The sequence below is a fragment of the Mytilus galloprovincialis genome, chromosome 9, assembly GCF_965363235.1.
Source record: "Mytilus galloprovincialis chromosome 9, xbMytGall1.hap1.1, whole genome shotgun sequence".
Classification (NCBI taxonomy): Eukaryota; Metazoa; Mollusca; class Bivalvia; order Mytilida; family Mytilidae; genus Mytilus; species Mytilus galloprovincialis.
The window spans coordinates 94,016,701-94,030,726 of NC_134846.1; the positions used below are offsets into that span (position 1 = coordinate 94,016,701).

Here is a 14,026-nt window from a genome sequence, read left to right on the forward strand (position 1 = left end):
GCTCCTACCCAATATATTTTTTTTGATGGGATATATTTCTTGTCCTTTTATATATTTAATTGGGCCGGGGTTTTTTTTGTTTGTTTTTTTTTGTTTGGATTGTTTTACACAAGTAATTTTTGGGTCATTAATAGCTTACTTTTCAGCATTGGACCTATAACTGCTTACTTTACTAAATTATGTCTTTGTTGGAAAGATGTCTCATTTGGCACTCATACCTCATCTTCTTATTTCTATATACAAAGCACGTTTTAGAAAAAAAAATAATAGGTAATATGGCACCCACTTTGATCCAGAGACTTTTAATATTGGAGATATTTTACATATGTCAACAGGACAGCAGCCGAACGATAAAAAAACCTCTGAGGTATATTTTGTGATAAAATTAGCAACAAACGGATATTATCGATGGATGAATTTAAACTATAAAAAATGTATTGAGCTATATACCGTACCCGCCCAGTGGCGGATCTAGGGGGCGGGGGTTCCGGGGGATGGACCCCGTTTTTTTTGGACGATCAGTGCATTTGGATGGGGACATGTAGTTGGAACCCCTCCCCTTTGTCCAGGGTTAGGACCCCCCTTTTTAAAATGGCTGGACCCGCCCCTGCCGCTTTCATAACACTTCTTTTTAGCATACTGAATATTATGATGTTCTTACTATTAGTTCAGGTCCTGATAAAAAAAAAATACACATTCAGTACAGAAAGAAGTGTTTCAATGAAAGTTTCGTGTTTTTCTAACCAGAAATGATTTTGCAATGACATTATACAGGTTTAAAAGAGCTCAAATGATTTTCTTACTGGACAGTGGTCACTTCATTGGATATTTCACTGTGTCATGTCGTGAAATTAATGCAGGTTCAATTTATAACAATGCACAAAACCGGTTCAACTACTTTTGCAATGCGAAAAAGAAAGTCGAATCGTGAGGCCAATAAACAATATTTTTTTAATCTGAGCATGCAAATTGAAGATTACGTTATATATTTTACATTACATGTAAATATATTTGCAGAATAAAAACTTTGGCAATGAGAGTCCCAGACAATATATTAATTGACTGTTTTCCCACTAATTCCACGTGTTTTTAGTAGTAGTTTACTCGTAGTAGCCCACAATGCATTGTAGTTCATTGAGTCGATTGGTCAGTTTTTCAAGGCCATATTGGCCTTGTGTTTTGGAAATTACTATGCAAACATATTCTGACGTCAGAAAATCTAGAGTTCTCTACCTGTTTAACCACAGAGTATATGTTATGTCAACTGCCAGAAAAACTAAGTCCATTTATAAGTAAAATACGGATAAACAGGATATTTTTTTACAAAACTTATTAAAACTTCAAAAACATTAACCACAGAGTGAATATTTGTGGACATTGTCAACGTGAACGAAGTCGACGGAATGTAGGATCCCAATGTCTGGCTTTTTTGACAAAAGTGAAAGGCTTGACAAAAGTTGGTGCAAAAAGACAATGACTAAGAATTTTGATGGATATAAAAATAATATTGTATCTTAATTATGATATATGCAGTGAAAATGGACAGAACAATTTTCACTAGGACAATATCAAATACAGTCACCAACATTGTGTAAGGTGTTTAACAAATACAAATAGAATCATTCCTTTAAGATTTTACATGTGCTTGTTATCATAATTTATGTTACAATGAATTTTTATATATACCTACTAACCTTGCATGTTGTATACATTTTTTTTTTCTTCAACTGTAATTAGTCTTTAAATTAATACACATTTTTAATTAGGATTTTTACATTTTGTCTCACATTTTTTGCTATGTTTTGAAGAATAGTTTTCAATACTTTTAAAGTTTAACTTAATTTTACATTTAAAAGTCACAAGGACACGTTGAAGTATTTAATTCTAATGATCTGTAACTTTGACCCCTTGTTAATTTGACCATTGTAACTTGGTATATTCTGTAATTATGAGAATAAATAGTTAATGCAAGACTAATTTGACATTTTAACTTTTTTCTTCTCATATACTTTATGATGGTATCATACTAAACTCCTTACAGGAGGAATTGTACATGTACTTGATTTTCATATAATGAAGACATAATCTTTCAATCAGTGTAATTGAGGTCTGGAGCTGGCATGTCAGTAACTGCTAGTAGTTCATTATTAATTTATGTATCATTGTCGTTTGGTTAGTTTCTTTAAAATTTGTTTTTTTCTTTCTCACAAAACATGTGTAACATAGCAGCATTTTTGCACCTGTTCCAAGTCAGGGACCTCTGGCCTTTGTTAGTCTTGTATGTTTTTTAATTTTAGTTCATTTATATGTTTTGGAGTTTAGTGTGACATCCATTTTCACTGAACTAGTACACTATTTTATTCAGGACCACCTTTTGGTGCAGGATTTTCTCACTGTGTTGAAGACCCATTGGTGGCCTTCGTCTGTTGTCTGCTCTTTGGTTGGGTTGCTGTCTCTTTGACATATTCCCCATTTCCATTATCAATTTTATTAACTGTATTTTTAAAAGAGAATATATTTTATAGACGTGGTTCTACATTTAGCATTTGGAATTGGGTTCAACATTATATTAATGCATTGCTAGTGAAAGATTGTCCACGTTAAGCAAGTGCAGCACATTACATATAATGTTCTTTAGTTCCTTCCAATCCCAATGATTGACCATCTGTTTAATATGATGTAATCATTATGTCTGAGTTTATCGGTTCTCAGCATCATTCTATTGAGCAATAAATAATTGCTTTAATTTGTAAATAAATTTGTAAGGTCTTCCACAGAACCCAGTGTGTCTCACCTGTGATTGCTGCTATATAAAAGTGTACTGTTAACTTAAAAAGTGAGTTCATTTACCAGTTAAATAAATACAGAATTAAACTTGGATTTTTCCATTTGGTCTCACATTTAAGATTTCTGATAGGGTTTAAATATTTTACCAAGTTGAAGTCTGGGTTCATCTATTTTATTTATCAATATGTAAAAATTTTAACCATTGTTCTTTGAAAGATATTGATTAAACAAGTGCAGCACAACAGAATTTTTTTTTTCATACCATCTACTCCAATGGATAAGTACTGTTTTTTTGTAAATATTTTTCTAAAATTTCACTTAGCAGGTTGAAAACTTTTAAATATAAAGCAATCTGCTTGCTGTTTATTAAGTGGTAATAATCCAAGTCATATTTTTGAAAGTTAATTTATCTTAATGACATAATTGTTCTAAAAATGAATATTACGAATAAAGATTGTGAAACACTGGAATTTGGTTTTAATAATTATCTTTTCTTATATTACACTTGATTAACACTAACAACTAATTATCTATGGACTAAAAAAAATCACCAACTGATCAATTTTAAGGGGATAAATTCCATACAGACATGTTCACATTGCAATCATTCCATAAACAAAATATAGAATCCCTGTTGCTTATATTATCTGAGATTAGACAACCACAACCCACAACATTATACAATTATGGCACACTGAAAAGGTAAATATCCAAAATTGTCACCATAAGAAGGTTATTTGAAATGAGGGTGCAGCCCTAAGTGAAATAAGTTTTAAGGGTTGACAATTTTGGATATTCATTGATTCTAAAGGGCCACAATTGTTTATTATACCGAACTAACATTGAAAGGGCCTTTTGAACCATTACTTTATTATTTACATAACAAACACAAGCTGACATTTGAAAATACATTTGTGTTCTAGAATTTCCTGAATATACATCAAAAGTAGAATATTTTTGTAAAATATTGATGGCCGTAAAATGGACAATTTATAAGAGATATCATTGGCTGCTGGCACTCTATTCATTTCCAAAGTTTATTTCCTCGTCTCTCGGTGGGCTGCCAATATAACATGAACGCTGCCATTTTGTTTATTTACGTCTGTGACATCATTTTCAGAGGAGATAACTCTAGTGCAAATCTATACACTAACTAGAGGCTCTAAAGAGCCTGTGTCGCTCACCTTGGTCTATGTGCATATTAAACAAAGGACACAAATGGATTCATGACAAAATTGTATTTTGGTGATGGTGATGTGTTTGAAGTTCTTACTTTACTGAACGATTTTGCTTCTTACAATTATATCTATCATGAACTTTGCCCATTAGTAACAGAGAACTATATTTGGTAAAAATTTACATAAATTTACCAAATTAATGAAAATTGTTAAAAATTGACTATAAAGGGCAATAACTCCTTAAGGGGTCAATTGACCATTTAGGTCATGTTGACTTATTTGTAGATCTTACTTTGCTGAACATTATTGCTGTTTACAGTTTATCTCTAACTATAATAATATTCAAGATAATAACCAAAAACAGCAAAATTTCTTCAAAATTACCAATTCAGGGGCAGCAACCCAACAACCGATTGACCGATTCATCTGAAAATTTCAGGGCAGATAGTTCTTGACCTGATAAACATTTTTATTCCCTGTCAGATTTCCTCAAAATGCTTTGGTTTTTGAGTTATAAGCCAAAAACTGCATTTTACCCCTATGTTCTATTTTTAGCGGTGGCGGCCATCTTGGTTGGTTGACCAGGTCACGCCACACATTTTTTAAACTAGATACCCCAAAGATGATTGTGGCCAAGTTTGGATTAATTTGGACAAGTAGTTTCAGAGGAGAAGATTTTTGTAAAAGATTACTTTAATTTATGAAAAATGGTTAAAAATTGACTATAAAGGGCAATAACTCCTAAACGGGTCAACTGACCATTTTGGTCATGTTGACTTATTTGTAGATCTTACTTTGCTGAACATTATTGCTGTTTACAGTTTATCTCTATCTATAATAATATTCAAGATAATAACCAAAAACAGCAAAATTTCCTCAAAATTACCAATTCAGGGGCAGCAACCCAACAACCGATTGACCGATTCATCTGAAAATTTTAGGGCAGATAGATCTTGACCTGATAAACATTTTTATCCCATGTCAGATTTCCTCAAAATGCTTTGGTTTTTGAGTTATAAGCCAAAAACTGCATTTTACCCCTTTGTTCTATTTTTAGCCGTGGCGGCCATCTTGGTTGGTTGACCAGGTCACGCCACACATTTTTTAAACTAGATACCCCAAAGATGATTGTGGCCAAGTTTGGATTAATTTGGACAAGTAGTTTCAGAGGAGAAGATTTTTGTAAAAGATTACTTTAATTAACGAAAAATGGTTAAAAATTGACTATAAAGGGCAATAACTCCTAAACGGGTCAACTGACCATTTTGGTCATGTTGACTTATTTGTAGATCTTACTTTGCTGAACATTATTGCTGTTTACAGTTTATCTCTAACTATAATAATATTCAAGATAATAACCAAAAACAGCAAAATTTCTTCAAAATTACCAATTCAGGGGCAGCAACCCAACAACCGATTGACCGATTCATCTGAAAATTTCAGGGCAGATAGATCTTGACCTGATAAACATTTTTACCTCATGTCAGATTTGCTCTAAATGCTTTGGTTTTTGAGTTATAAGCCAAAAACTGCATTTTACCCCTATGTTCTATTTTTAGCCGTGGCGGCCATCTTGGTTGGTTGACCGGGTCACGCCACACATTTTTTAAACTAGATACCCCAATGATGATTGTGGCCAAGTTTAGTTTGATTTGGCCCAGTAGTTTCAGAGGAGAAGATTTTTGTAAAAGTTAACGACGACGGACGACGACGGACGACGACGGACGACGGACGCCAAGTGATGAGAAAAGCTCACTTGGCCCTTCGGGCCAGGTGAGCTCAAAAGGTTATTCGCCGCTCAATAATAGGGTTATTCATCACTGGTGTAAATTTTAAGAGTTATTCGTACTTCCTCACAACTAAGTGAAAATTAACTGAATTATTCCATGTCAGGTGATAAGGTGTTACCCAATAGAATTGTTTGTAATATATGTGAGGTATCGTAATGCAAAATGAACAATGAAGAAAAAGCCATGATCAGATGAAACCTGCAATCACACCATACACCAAATACAGCTGAACTATTGCTTATGGTATTTCAAAACCTTTCAATGACTAAAATACTGCATTTTTTCAAGCAGTCACTAAGCAATGAACATATGGCATCTGCATTCCAGGTATGAAGCATTCAGGTCTTATAACCTTCTGAAATATAAGGCTGAAAAAATCCAGTTTAATCCACATAACTTGTCTTAAGCCACTAGTTCAGAAAGAGGGACATACACCTCAAGGTGAATAGGTCTACAAAAAATTATTGGAGATACAGAGGGTATTAACAGCAAGACCATTGTAAAAATAAGGATATGTGGTATGCTTAACAATGAAACATTACTATTGACCAGAGATACAGAGGGTATTAAGAGCAAGAACATGGTAAAAATAAGGATATGTGGTATGCCTAACAATTAAACATTACTATTGACCAGAGACCAAACGATACATGTTAACAGCTAAAGGTCAACAACATACCACCTTCAACAATGAACATAAGCTGAATTGTGACAAGCTTTCCTATTAAAATGAATGATCACTGATCTTCTATCTTATCACACTAACCTGATAACATCATGTCTTGCCAGTTGGGATAATCTGCCACTTTCCTTGTATCAATCGGGAAATGTTTAAAATTCCATGAGAACTTCGCATTAATCAGTTCTGACATTGTACATGATGGACAAACTGCTACCAGAGACAGTATAGAAGTTGTTGCTGTTTTCTTCATACAGTTGAGACGACATCTTAAATTTAATAAGACAATTTTTAACAATGTTTTCAAAAATGATCAATTAACACTTATATATTTATATACAAAATAAGAAAACCCCAGAAAATCTTAACATTAAAAACCTGGTTGAGACAAACTAAAATTAGAAAACATAAAAGAAAAATTCAGCATTTTTTACATTTATAAAAGGGCATAAGTCTAGTACAGTCAAAGTGAAGCCACCAAAATTGAAACTCGACCGGTGCTTTGTGGTAGTTAGCATTGTGTATAAGTTTCATAACATTTGGTTGTGGCTAAATTAAGTAGAGAACAGGGACCAAAAATTCAGCAATTGTTCCATTGGTAAAGGGGCGTAAATCTAGAACAGTTAAAGTGACACCACCAAAAAAATTGATGTGTGCTTAGTGGTAGTTAGCATTGTGTATAAGTTCAAAATATTTGGTTGATGCAAACTTAAAATTTAGAGAACAGAAAACAACTTTGGGACGTTTGGCGTACGTACAGACATACAGACAGACATACATACGGACAAGCATAAAACTTAATGCCCCCTCCAGTACAGCGAGGGCATAAAAATAGACACAAAGCACTTGCAGTAATTAACAGCTATCTCAAAGCCAATAACAAATAATTAATAATTCAAGTTTTTACATCCTTAAGAACTTACTCTAATTCTAGTTCTGGTGGATCTCCATCTATTGTCTGGGCATGCTGTACAAAATATCCGTATGAACCTTCAAAGTAGGCTCGCAGGTATATAAGATAACCAACTCCATTAACCACGTCCTGTCTCTGTACCTGTAACTCAGCATAACCATCAGTCTTAGGATTAAAGTGGGAACATCGATTGTCATCCACTAAACCATACAGCCAATTCGTATAGTTTTTCTCTATCATTTCTAACCTATTCCAATCCACTTGGTTTATACGTAATATAATATTGTAAAAGTCCCTCAAAAAGTCAAGGTAGAAATGTTCAAATTTTTTCTCTGTTTTCGTTATATACAACTGAAGAAAGTCGTCCATTTTGATATAATCTGTTAATTGTAACCCCTTCTCCATTATATCAACATGAGATGCATACGTATTAATGGTAGAATTCATCAGCTCAAGGTCATCACAAATATCTTTCATTGTTCTTAACCAATCATCTAGGACTATAAGAAATGGTGAGTTAGTTGTCAAATCTTCTATAGGTACACCTTCAAAGTTGTAAAGACTTAACATTGTTAAATAACTATCTGAAAGAAGGTCAAGAAAATCCATTAAGTGTTCAACAAAAGAAGACCCCTCATATAAAAGGTCATTAACTAGCTCATTATACTCATTCCTAACTACCTCGTTATCATCTGGTAGAACTATCTCCTTAAATATCTTTGGTTGAGCATCTTTGTACAGTTCTTTCATATATCTAATATGGAAGAAATCCTGAAACGGTCTGGTCTCTATAACATAGTAATAATAATTTGTATAGTTATTATTGACATATGAATCATATCCTGACGAACCATCGTCCTGACCTGCTACGTAACTTGTCTTATATATTTCTCGTATAGTTACATTGTAATTATCGGTTAATTTCCCAGTAGCATTATCAAGGGATTGTACATGTGTATATAAAGTTGAAGCGTTTATTCTGATTAATTTCTCATTTACTTCTTGTAAGAAATCTGTGTCATACCATTTCTCCACATTTTGCTGTTCAAGAAATACAAACAACGGATCAATCTTGAAACTAAGTAGTTTGTAAATGTCGTTTGTGACAAAGTTCAAGCACGCCCAATCAAAAACAAGACCTGATGGATCTCCAGGTCCATTCTTCAAACTGTATGACCCTGACTTTCCATCCAAGGTCACAGAACCTTCACCAATATATCTGCCTGTTCCCCCTTTAATGAACGTGTTTGGTGGAGGATGTTCTATTTTTAGATACATAGATTCCCCCATCCAGTGTGTGAAGTCTTCAGGAAAACCGATCTTGACATGTAAACGATATAACCCCGGTTTAAGGTCATGTGGTTGGAGTGAAAAATAAAAAGAGCTACTGGTACGATTTTCTTTGATCTCTGTGACTGTACCGTTATTATCTGTCATTCTTTTAAATAGCTCCCATGAATAAAATATTGATGTATTGGTAAAACATAAGTTCTGAGCCAGTGCTTCAATACTAGCCTTAGCCGATGTGTAAACAACCATAGGGGAATCTACGGACAAATAATTCTGATCAAACACTTCACTAGTCAGACAAGGAGGTATCACTGAAATGAAAACATTGCTGGTTAAATATAGTGGCATAAATGAAACCAAACAAAAAAATCATTGCTGGTAAATACGGTGGCATAAATAAAATCAAACAAAAACATTGCTGGTTAAATATGGTGTTATAAATGAAATCAAACAAAAATATCCCTGATTAAACATGATGGCATAAATGAAATCAAACAAAAATATTTCTAGTTACACATGATGGCGTAAATTTAACCAAATAAATATATCCTTGGTTAAACATGGTGGCATAAATGAAACCAAACAAAAACATCACTGGCTAGAAAATTCCCAATAAAAAGGGTCTTCTATTTGTCAAGCTGAAATCTCCCGGTTTTATTGTGTTGATCCTATTCTCCTCTATCTATTATATTGGATATTCTACTTGTTAGTTTAAAGAATTATAGATAGAGAGATTTGCACGTGTATATCATGTGATAAGCTGTAACATATGTCTTTCTGGGATAACAGGTGTTGTTGGTTTGCTGTATTTTATTATAGCTATGTTACCTGTACATAAACCAGTTTCATTAGCCATTCCCTCACAAGGTTCTCTCTAATAGCTATGTTACCTGTACATAAACCAGTTTCATTAGCCATTCCCTCACAAGGTTCTCTCTAATAGCTATGTTACCTGTACATAAACCAGTTTCATTAGCCATTCCCTCACAAGGTTCTCTCTTATAGCTATGTTACCTATACATAAACCAGTTTCATTAGCCATTTCCTCACAAGCTTTTCTCTAATAGCTATGTTACCTGTACATAAACCAGTTTCATTAGCCATTCCCTCACAAGGTTCTCTCTAATAGCTATGTTACCTGTACATAAACCAGTTTCATTAGCCATTCCCTCACAAGGTTCTCTCTAATAGCTATGTTACCTGTACATAAACCAGTTTCATTAGCCATTCCCTCACAAGGTTTTCTCTAATAGCTATGTTACCTGTACATAAACCAGTTTCATTAGCCATTTCCTCACAAGGTTCTCTCTAATAGCTATGTTACCTGTACATAAACCAGTTTCATTAGCCATTCCCTCACAAGGTTCTCTCTTATAGCTATGTTACCTGTACATAAACCAGTTTCATTAGCCATTTCCTCACAAGCTTTTCTCTAATAGCTATGTTACCTGTACATAAACCAGTTTCATTAGCCATTCCCTCACAAGGTTCTCTCTAATAGCTATGTTACCTGTACATAAACCAGTTTCATTAGCCATTCCCTCACAAGGTTCTCTCTTATAGCTATGTTACCTGTACATAAACCAGTTTCATTAGCCATTCCCTCACAAAGTTCTCTCTAATAGCTATGTTACCTGTACATAAACCAGTTTCATTAGCCATTCCCTCACAAGGTTCTCTCTTATAGCTATGTTACCTGTACATAAACCAGTTTCATTAGCCATTCCCTCACAAAGTTCTCTCTAATAGCTATGTTACCTGTACATAAACCAGTTTCATTAGCCATTTCCTCACAAGGTTCTCTCTAATAGCTATGTTACCTGTACATAAACCAGTTTCATTAGCCATTTCCTCACAAGGTTCTCTCTTATAGCTATGTTACCTGTACATAAACCAGTTTCATTAGCCATTTCCTCACAAGCTTTTCTCTAATAGCTATGTTACCTGTACATAAACCAGTTTCATTAGCCATTCCCTCACAAGGTTCTCTCTAATAGCTATGTTACCTGTACATAAACCAGTTTCATTAGCCATTCCCTCACAAGGTTCTCTCTTATAGCTATGTTACCTGTACATAAACCAGTTTCATTAGCCATTTCCTCACAAGCTTTTCTCTAATAGCTATGTTACCTGTACATAAACCAGTTTCATTAGCCATTCCCTCACAAGGTTCTCTCTTATAGCTATGTTACCTGTACATAAACCAGTTTCATTAGCCATTTCCTCACAAGCTTTTCTCTAATAGCTATGTTACCTGTACATAAACCAGTTTCATTAGCCATTCCCTCACAAGGTTCTCTCTAATAGCTATGTTACCTGTACATAAACCAGTTTCATTAGCCATTCCCTCACAAGGTTCTCTCTTATAGCTATGTTACCTGTACATAAACCAGTTTCATTAGCCATTCCCTCACAAAGTTCTCTCTAATAGCTATGTTACCTGTACATAAACCAGTTTCATTAGCCATTCCCTCACAAGGTTCTCTCTTATAGCTATGTTACCTGTACATAAACCAGTTTCATTAGCCATTCCCTCACAAAGTTCTCTCTAATAGCTATGTTACCTGTACATAAACCAGTTTCATTAGCCATTTCCTCACAAGGTTCTCTCTAATAGCTATGTTACCTGTACATAAACCAGTTTCATTAGCCATTCCCTCACAAGGTTCTCTCTTATAGCTATGTTACCTGTACATAAACCAGTTTCATTAGCCATTTCCTCACAAGCTTTTCTCTAATAGCTATGTTACCTGTACATAAACCAGTTTCATTAGCCATTCCCTCACAAGGTTCTCTCTAATAGCTATGTTACCTGTACATAAACCAGTTTCATTAGCCATTCCCTCACAAGGTTCTCTCTAATAGCTATGTTACCTGTACATAAACCAGTTTCATTAGCCATTCCCTCACAAGGTTTTCTCTAATAGCTATGTTACCTGTACATAAACCAGTTTCATAAGCCATTTCCTCACAAGGTTCTCTCTAATAGCTATGTTACCTGTACATAAACCAGTTTCATTAGCCATTCCCTCACAAGGTTCTCTCTTATAGCTATGTTACCTGTACATAAACCAGTTTCATTAGCCATTTCCTCACAAGCTTTTCTCTAATAGCTATGTTACCTGTACATAAACCAGTTTCATTAGCCATTCCCTCACAAGGTTCTCTCTAATAGCTATGTTACCTGTACATAAACCAGTTTCATTAGCCATTCCCTCACAAGGTTCTCTCTTATAGCTATGTTACCTGTACATAAACCAGTTTCATTAGCCATTCCCTCACAAAGTTCTCTCTAATAGCTATGTTACCTGTACATAAACCAGTTTCATTAGCCATTCCCTCACAAAGTTCTCTCTAATAGCTATGTTACCTGTACATAAACCAGTTTCATTAGCCATTCCCTCACAAGGTTCTCTCTAATAGCTATGTTACCTGTACATAAACCAGTTTCATTAGCCATTCCCTCACAAGCTTTTCTCTAATAGCTATGTTACCTGTACATAAACCAGTTTCATTAGCCATTTCCTCACAAGGTTCTCTCTAATAGCTATGTTACCTGTACATAAACCAGTTTCATTAGCCATTCCCTCACAAGGCTCTCTCTAATAGCTATGTTACCTGTACATAAACCAGTTTCATTAGCCATTTCCTCACAAGGTTCTCTCTAATAGCTATGTTACCTGTACATAAACCAGTTTCATTAGCCATTTCCTCACAAGGTTCTCTCTAATAGCTATGTTACCTGTACATAAACCAGTTTCATTAGCCATTCCCTCACAAGGCTCTCTCTAATAGCTATGTTACCTGTACATAAACCAGTTTCATTAGCCATTCCCTCACAAGGTTTTCTCTGATAGCTATGTTTCCTGTACATAAACCAGTTTCATTAGCCCTTCCCTCACAAGTTTTCTCTGATAGCTATGTTTCCTGTACATAAACCAGTTTCATTAGCCCTTCCCTCACAAGGTTCTCTCTAATAGCTATGTTACCTGTACATAAACCAGTTTCATTAGCCATTCCCTCACAAGGTTCTCTCTAATAGCTATGTTACCTGTACATAAACCAGTTTCATTAGCCATTCACTCACAAGACTCTCTAATAGTTATGTTACCTGTACATAAACCAGTTTCATTAGCGATTCCCTCACAAGGTTTTCTCTAATAGCTATGTTACCTGTACATAAACCAGTTTCATTAGCCAGTCCCTCACAAGGTTCTCTCTTATAGCTATGTTACCTGTACATAAACCAGTTTCATTAGCGATTCCCTCACAAGGTTTTCTCTAATAGCTATGTTACCTGTACATAAACCAGTTTCATTAGCCATTCCCTCACAAGGTTTTCTCTAATAGCTATGTTACCTGTACATAAACCAGTTTCATTAGCCAGTCCCTCACAAGGTTCTCTCTTATAGCTATATTACCTGTACATAAACCAGTTTCATTAGCCAGTCCCTCACAAGGTTCTCTCTTATAGCTATATTACCTGTACATAAACCAGTTTCATTAGCGATTCCCTCACAAGGTTTTCTCTAATAGCTATGTTACCTGTACATAAACCAGTTTCATTAGCCATTCCCTCACAAGGTTCTCTCTTATAGCTATGTTACCTGTACATAAACCAGTTTCATTAGCGATTCCCTCACAAGGTTCTCTCTAATAGCTATGTTACCTGTACATAAACCAGTTTCATTAGCCATTCCCTCACAAGGTTCTCTCTAATAGCTATGTTACCTGTACATAAACCAGTTTCATTAGCCATTCCCTCACAAGGTTCTCTCTAATAGCTATGTTACCTGTACATAAACCAGTTTCATTAGCCATTCCCTCACAAGGTTCTCTCTAATAGCTATGTTACCTGTACATAAACCAGTTTCATTTGCGATTCCCTCACAAGGTTCTCTCTAATAGCTATGTTACCTGTACATAAACCAGTTTCATTAGCGATTCACTCACAAGACTCTCTAATAGCTATGTTACCTGTACATAAACTAGTTTCATTAGCCATTCCCTCACAAGGTTCTCCGGAACAGACAGGTTCAGGATCAGAACAGTTACGTGATCTTGTATGATTCCCTATACCGTAAATAGATGTCATATTCTCTGGTAAACAGGTAGACCATTTTCCCCAAGTTGACCAGCCACCATCCACTAGACCTGAAAAATATCAGTGATTGAATTACTGTAACATTCTCCCCAAGTAGACCAGCCACCATCCACCAGACCTGAAAAATATCAGTGATTGAATTATTGTAACATGCCTCCTAAATAGTCAATTTTCAAATTGAACAATGCTCCACAAATAGACTCATTACATGGACTCTGTTTTCAAAGAAGGTCAACTGCTTTTTTTTCAAATGAACCAATGATTTAAATGTTCAATAAAGTACAA

General features: G+C 34.9%; 1 protein-coding gene and 1 long non-coding RNA gene across 2 annotated transcripts in view; both read right to left on the reverse strand.

Moving 5' to 3' along the window:
* Positions 1-14,026, reverse strand: part of LOC143046885 (uncharacterized) — a 132,393-nt gene that overhangs the window by 104,329 nt on the left and 14,038 nt on the right. The window contains exons 5-7 of the mRNA XM_076219942.1: positions 13,615-13,791; positions 7,358-8,948; positions 6,522-6,703 (exon numbers count right to left, since the gene is read on the reverse strand). Coding sequence (XP_076076057.1) covers positions 6,522-6,703; positions 7,358-8,948; positions 13,615-13,791 — 1,950 coding nt within the window. The remainder of the gene's footprint in view (positions 1-6,521; positions 6,704-7,357; positions 8,949-13,614; positions 13,792-14,026) is intronic.
* On the reverse strand, positions 2,274-2,748 carry LOC143046408 (uncharacterized). Its single transcript, XR_012969158.1, has 2 exons — positions 2,618-2,748; positions 2,274-2,371 (listed from the first exon to the last, which is right to left on the reverse strand). It is a non-coding gene; the product is annotated as an uncharacterized LOC143046408 (long non-coding RNA).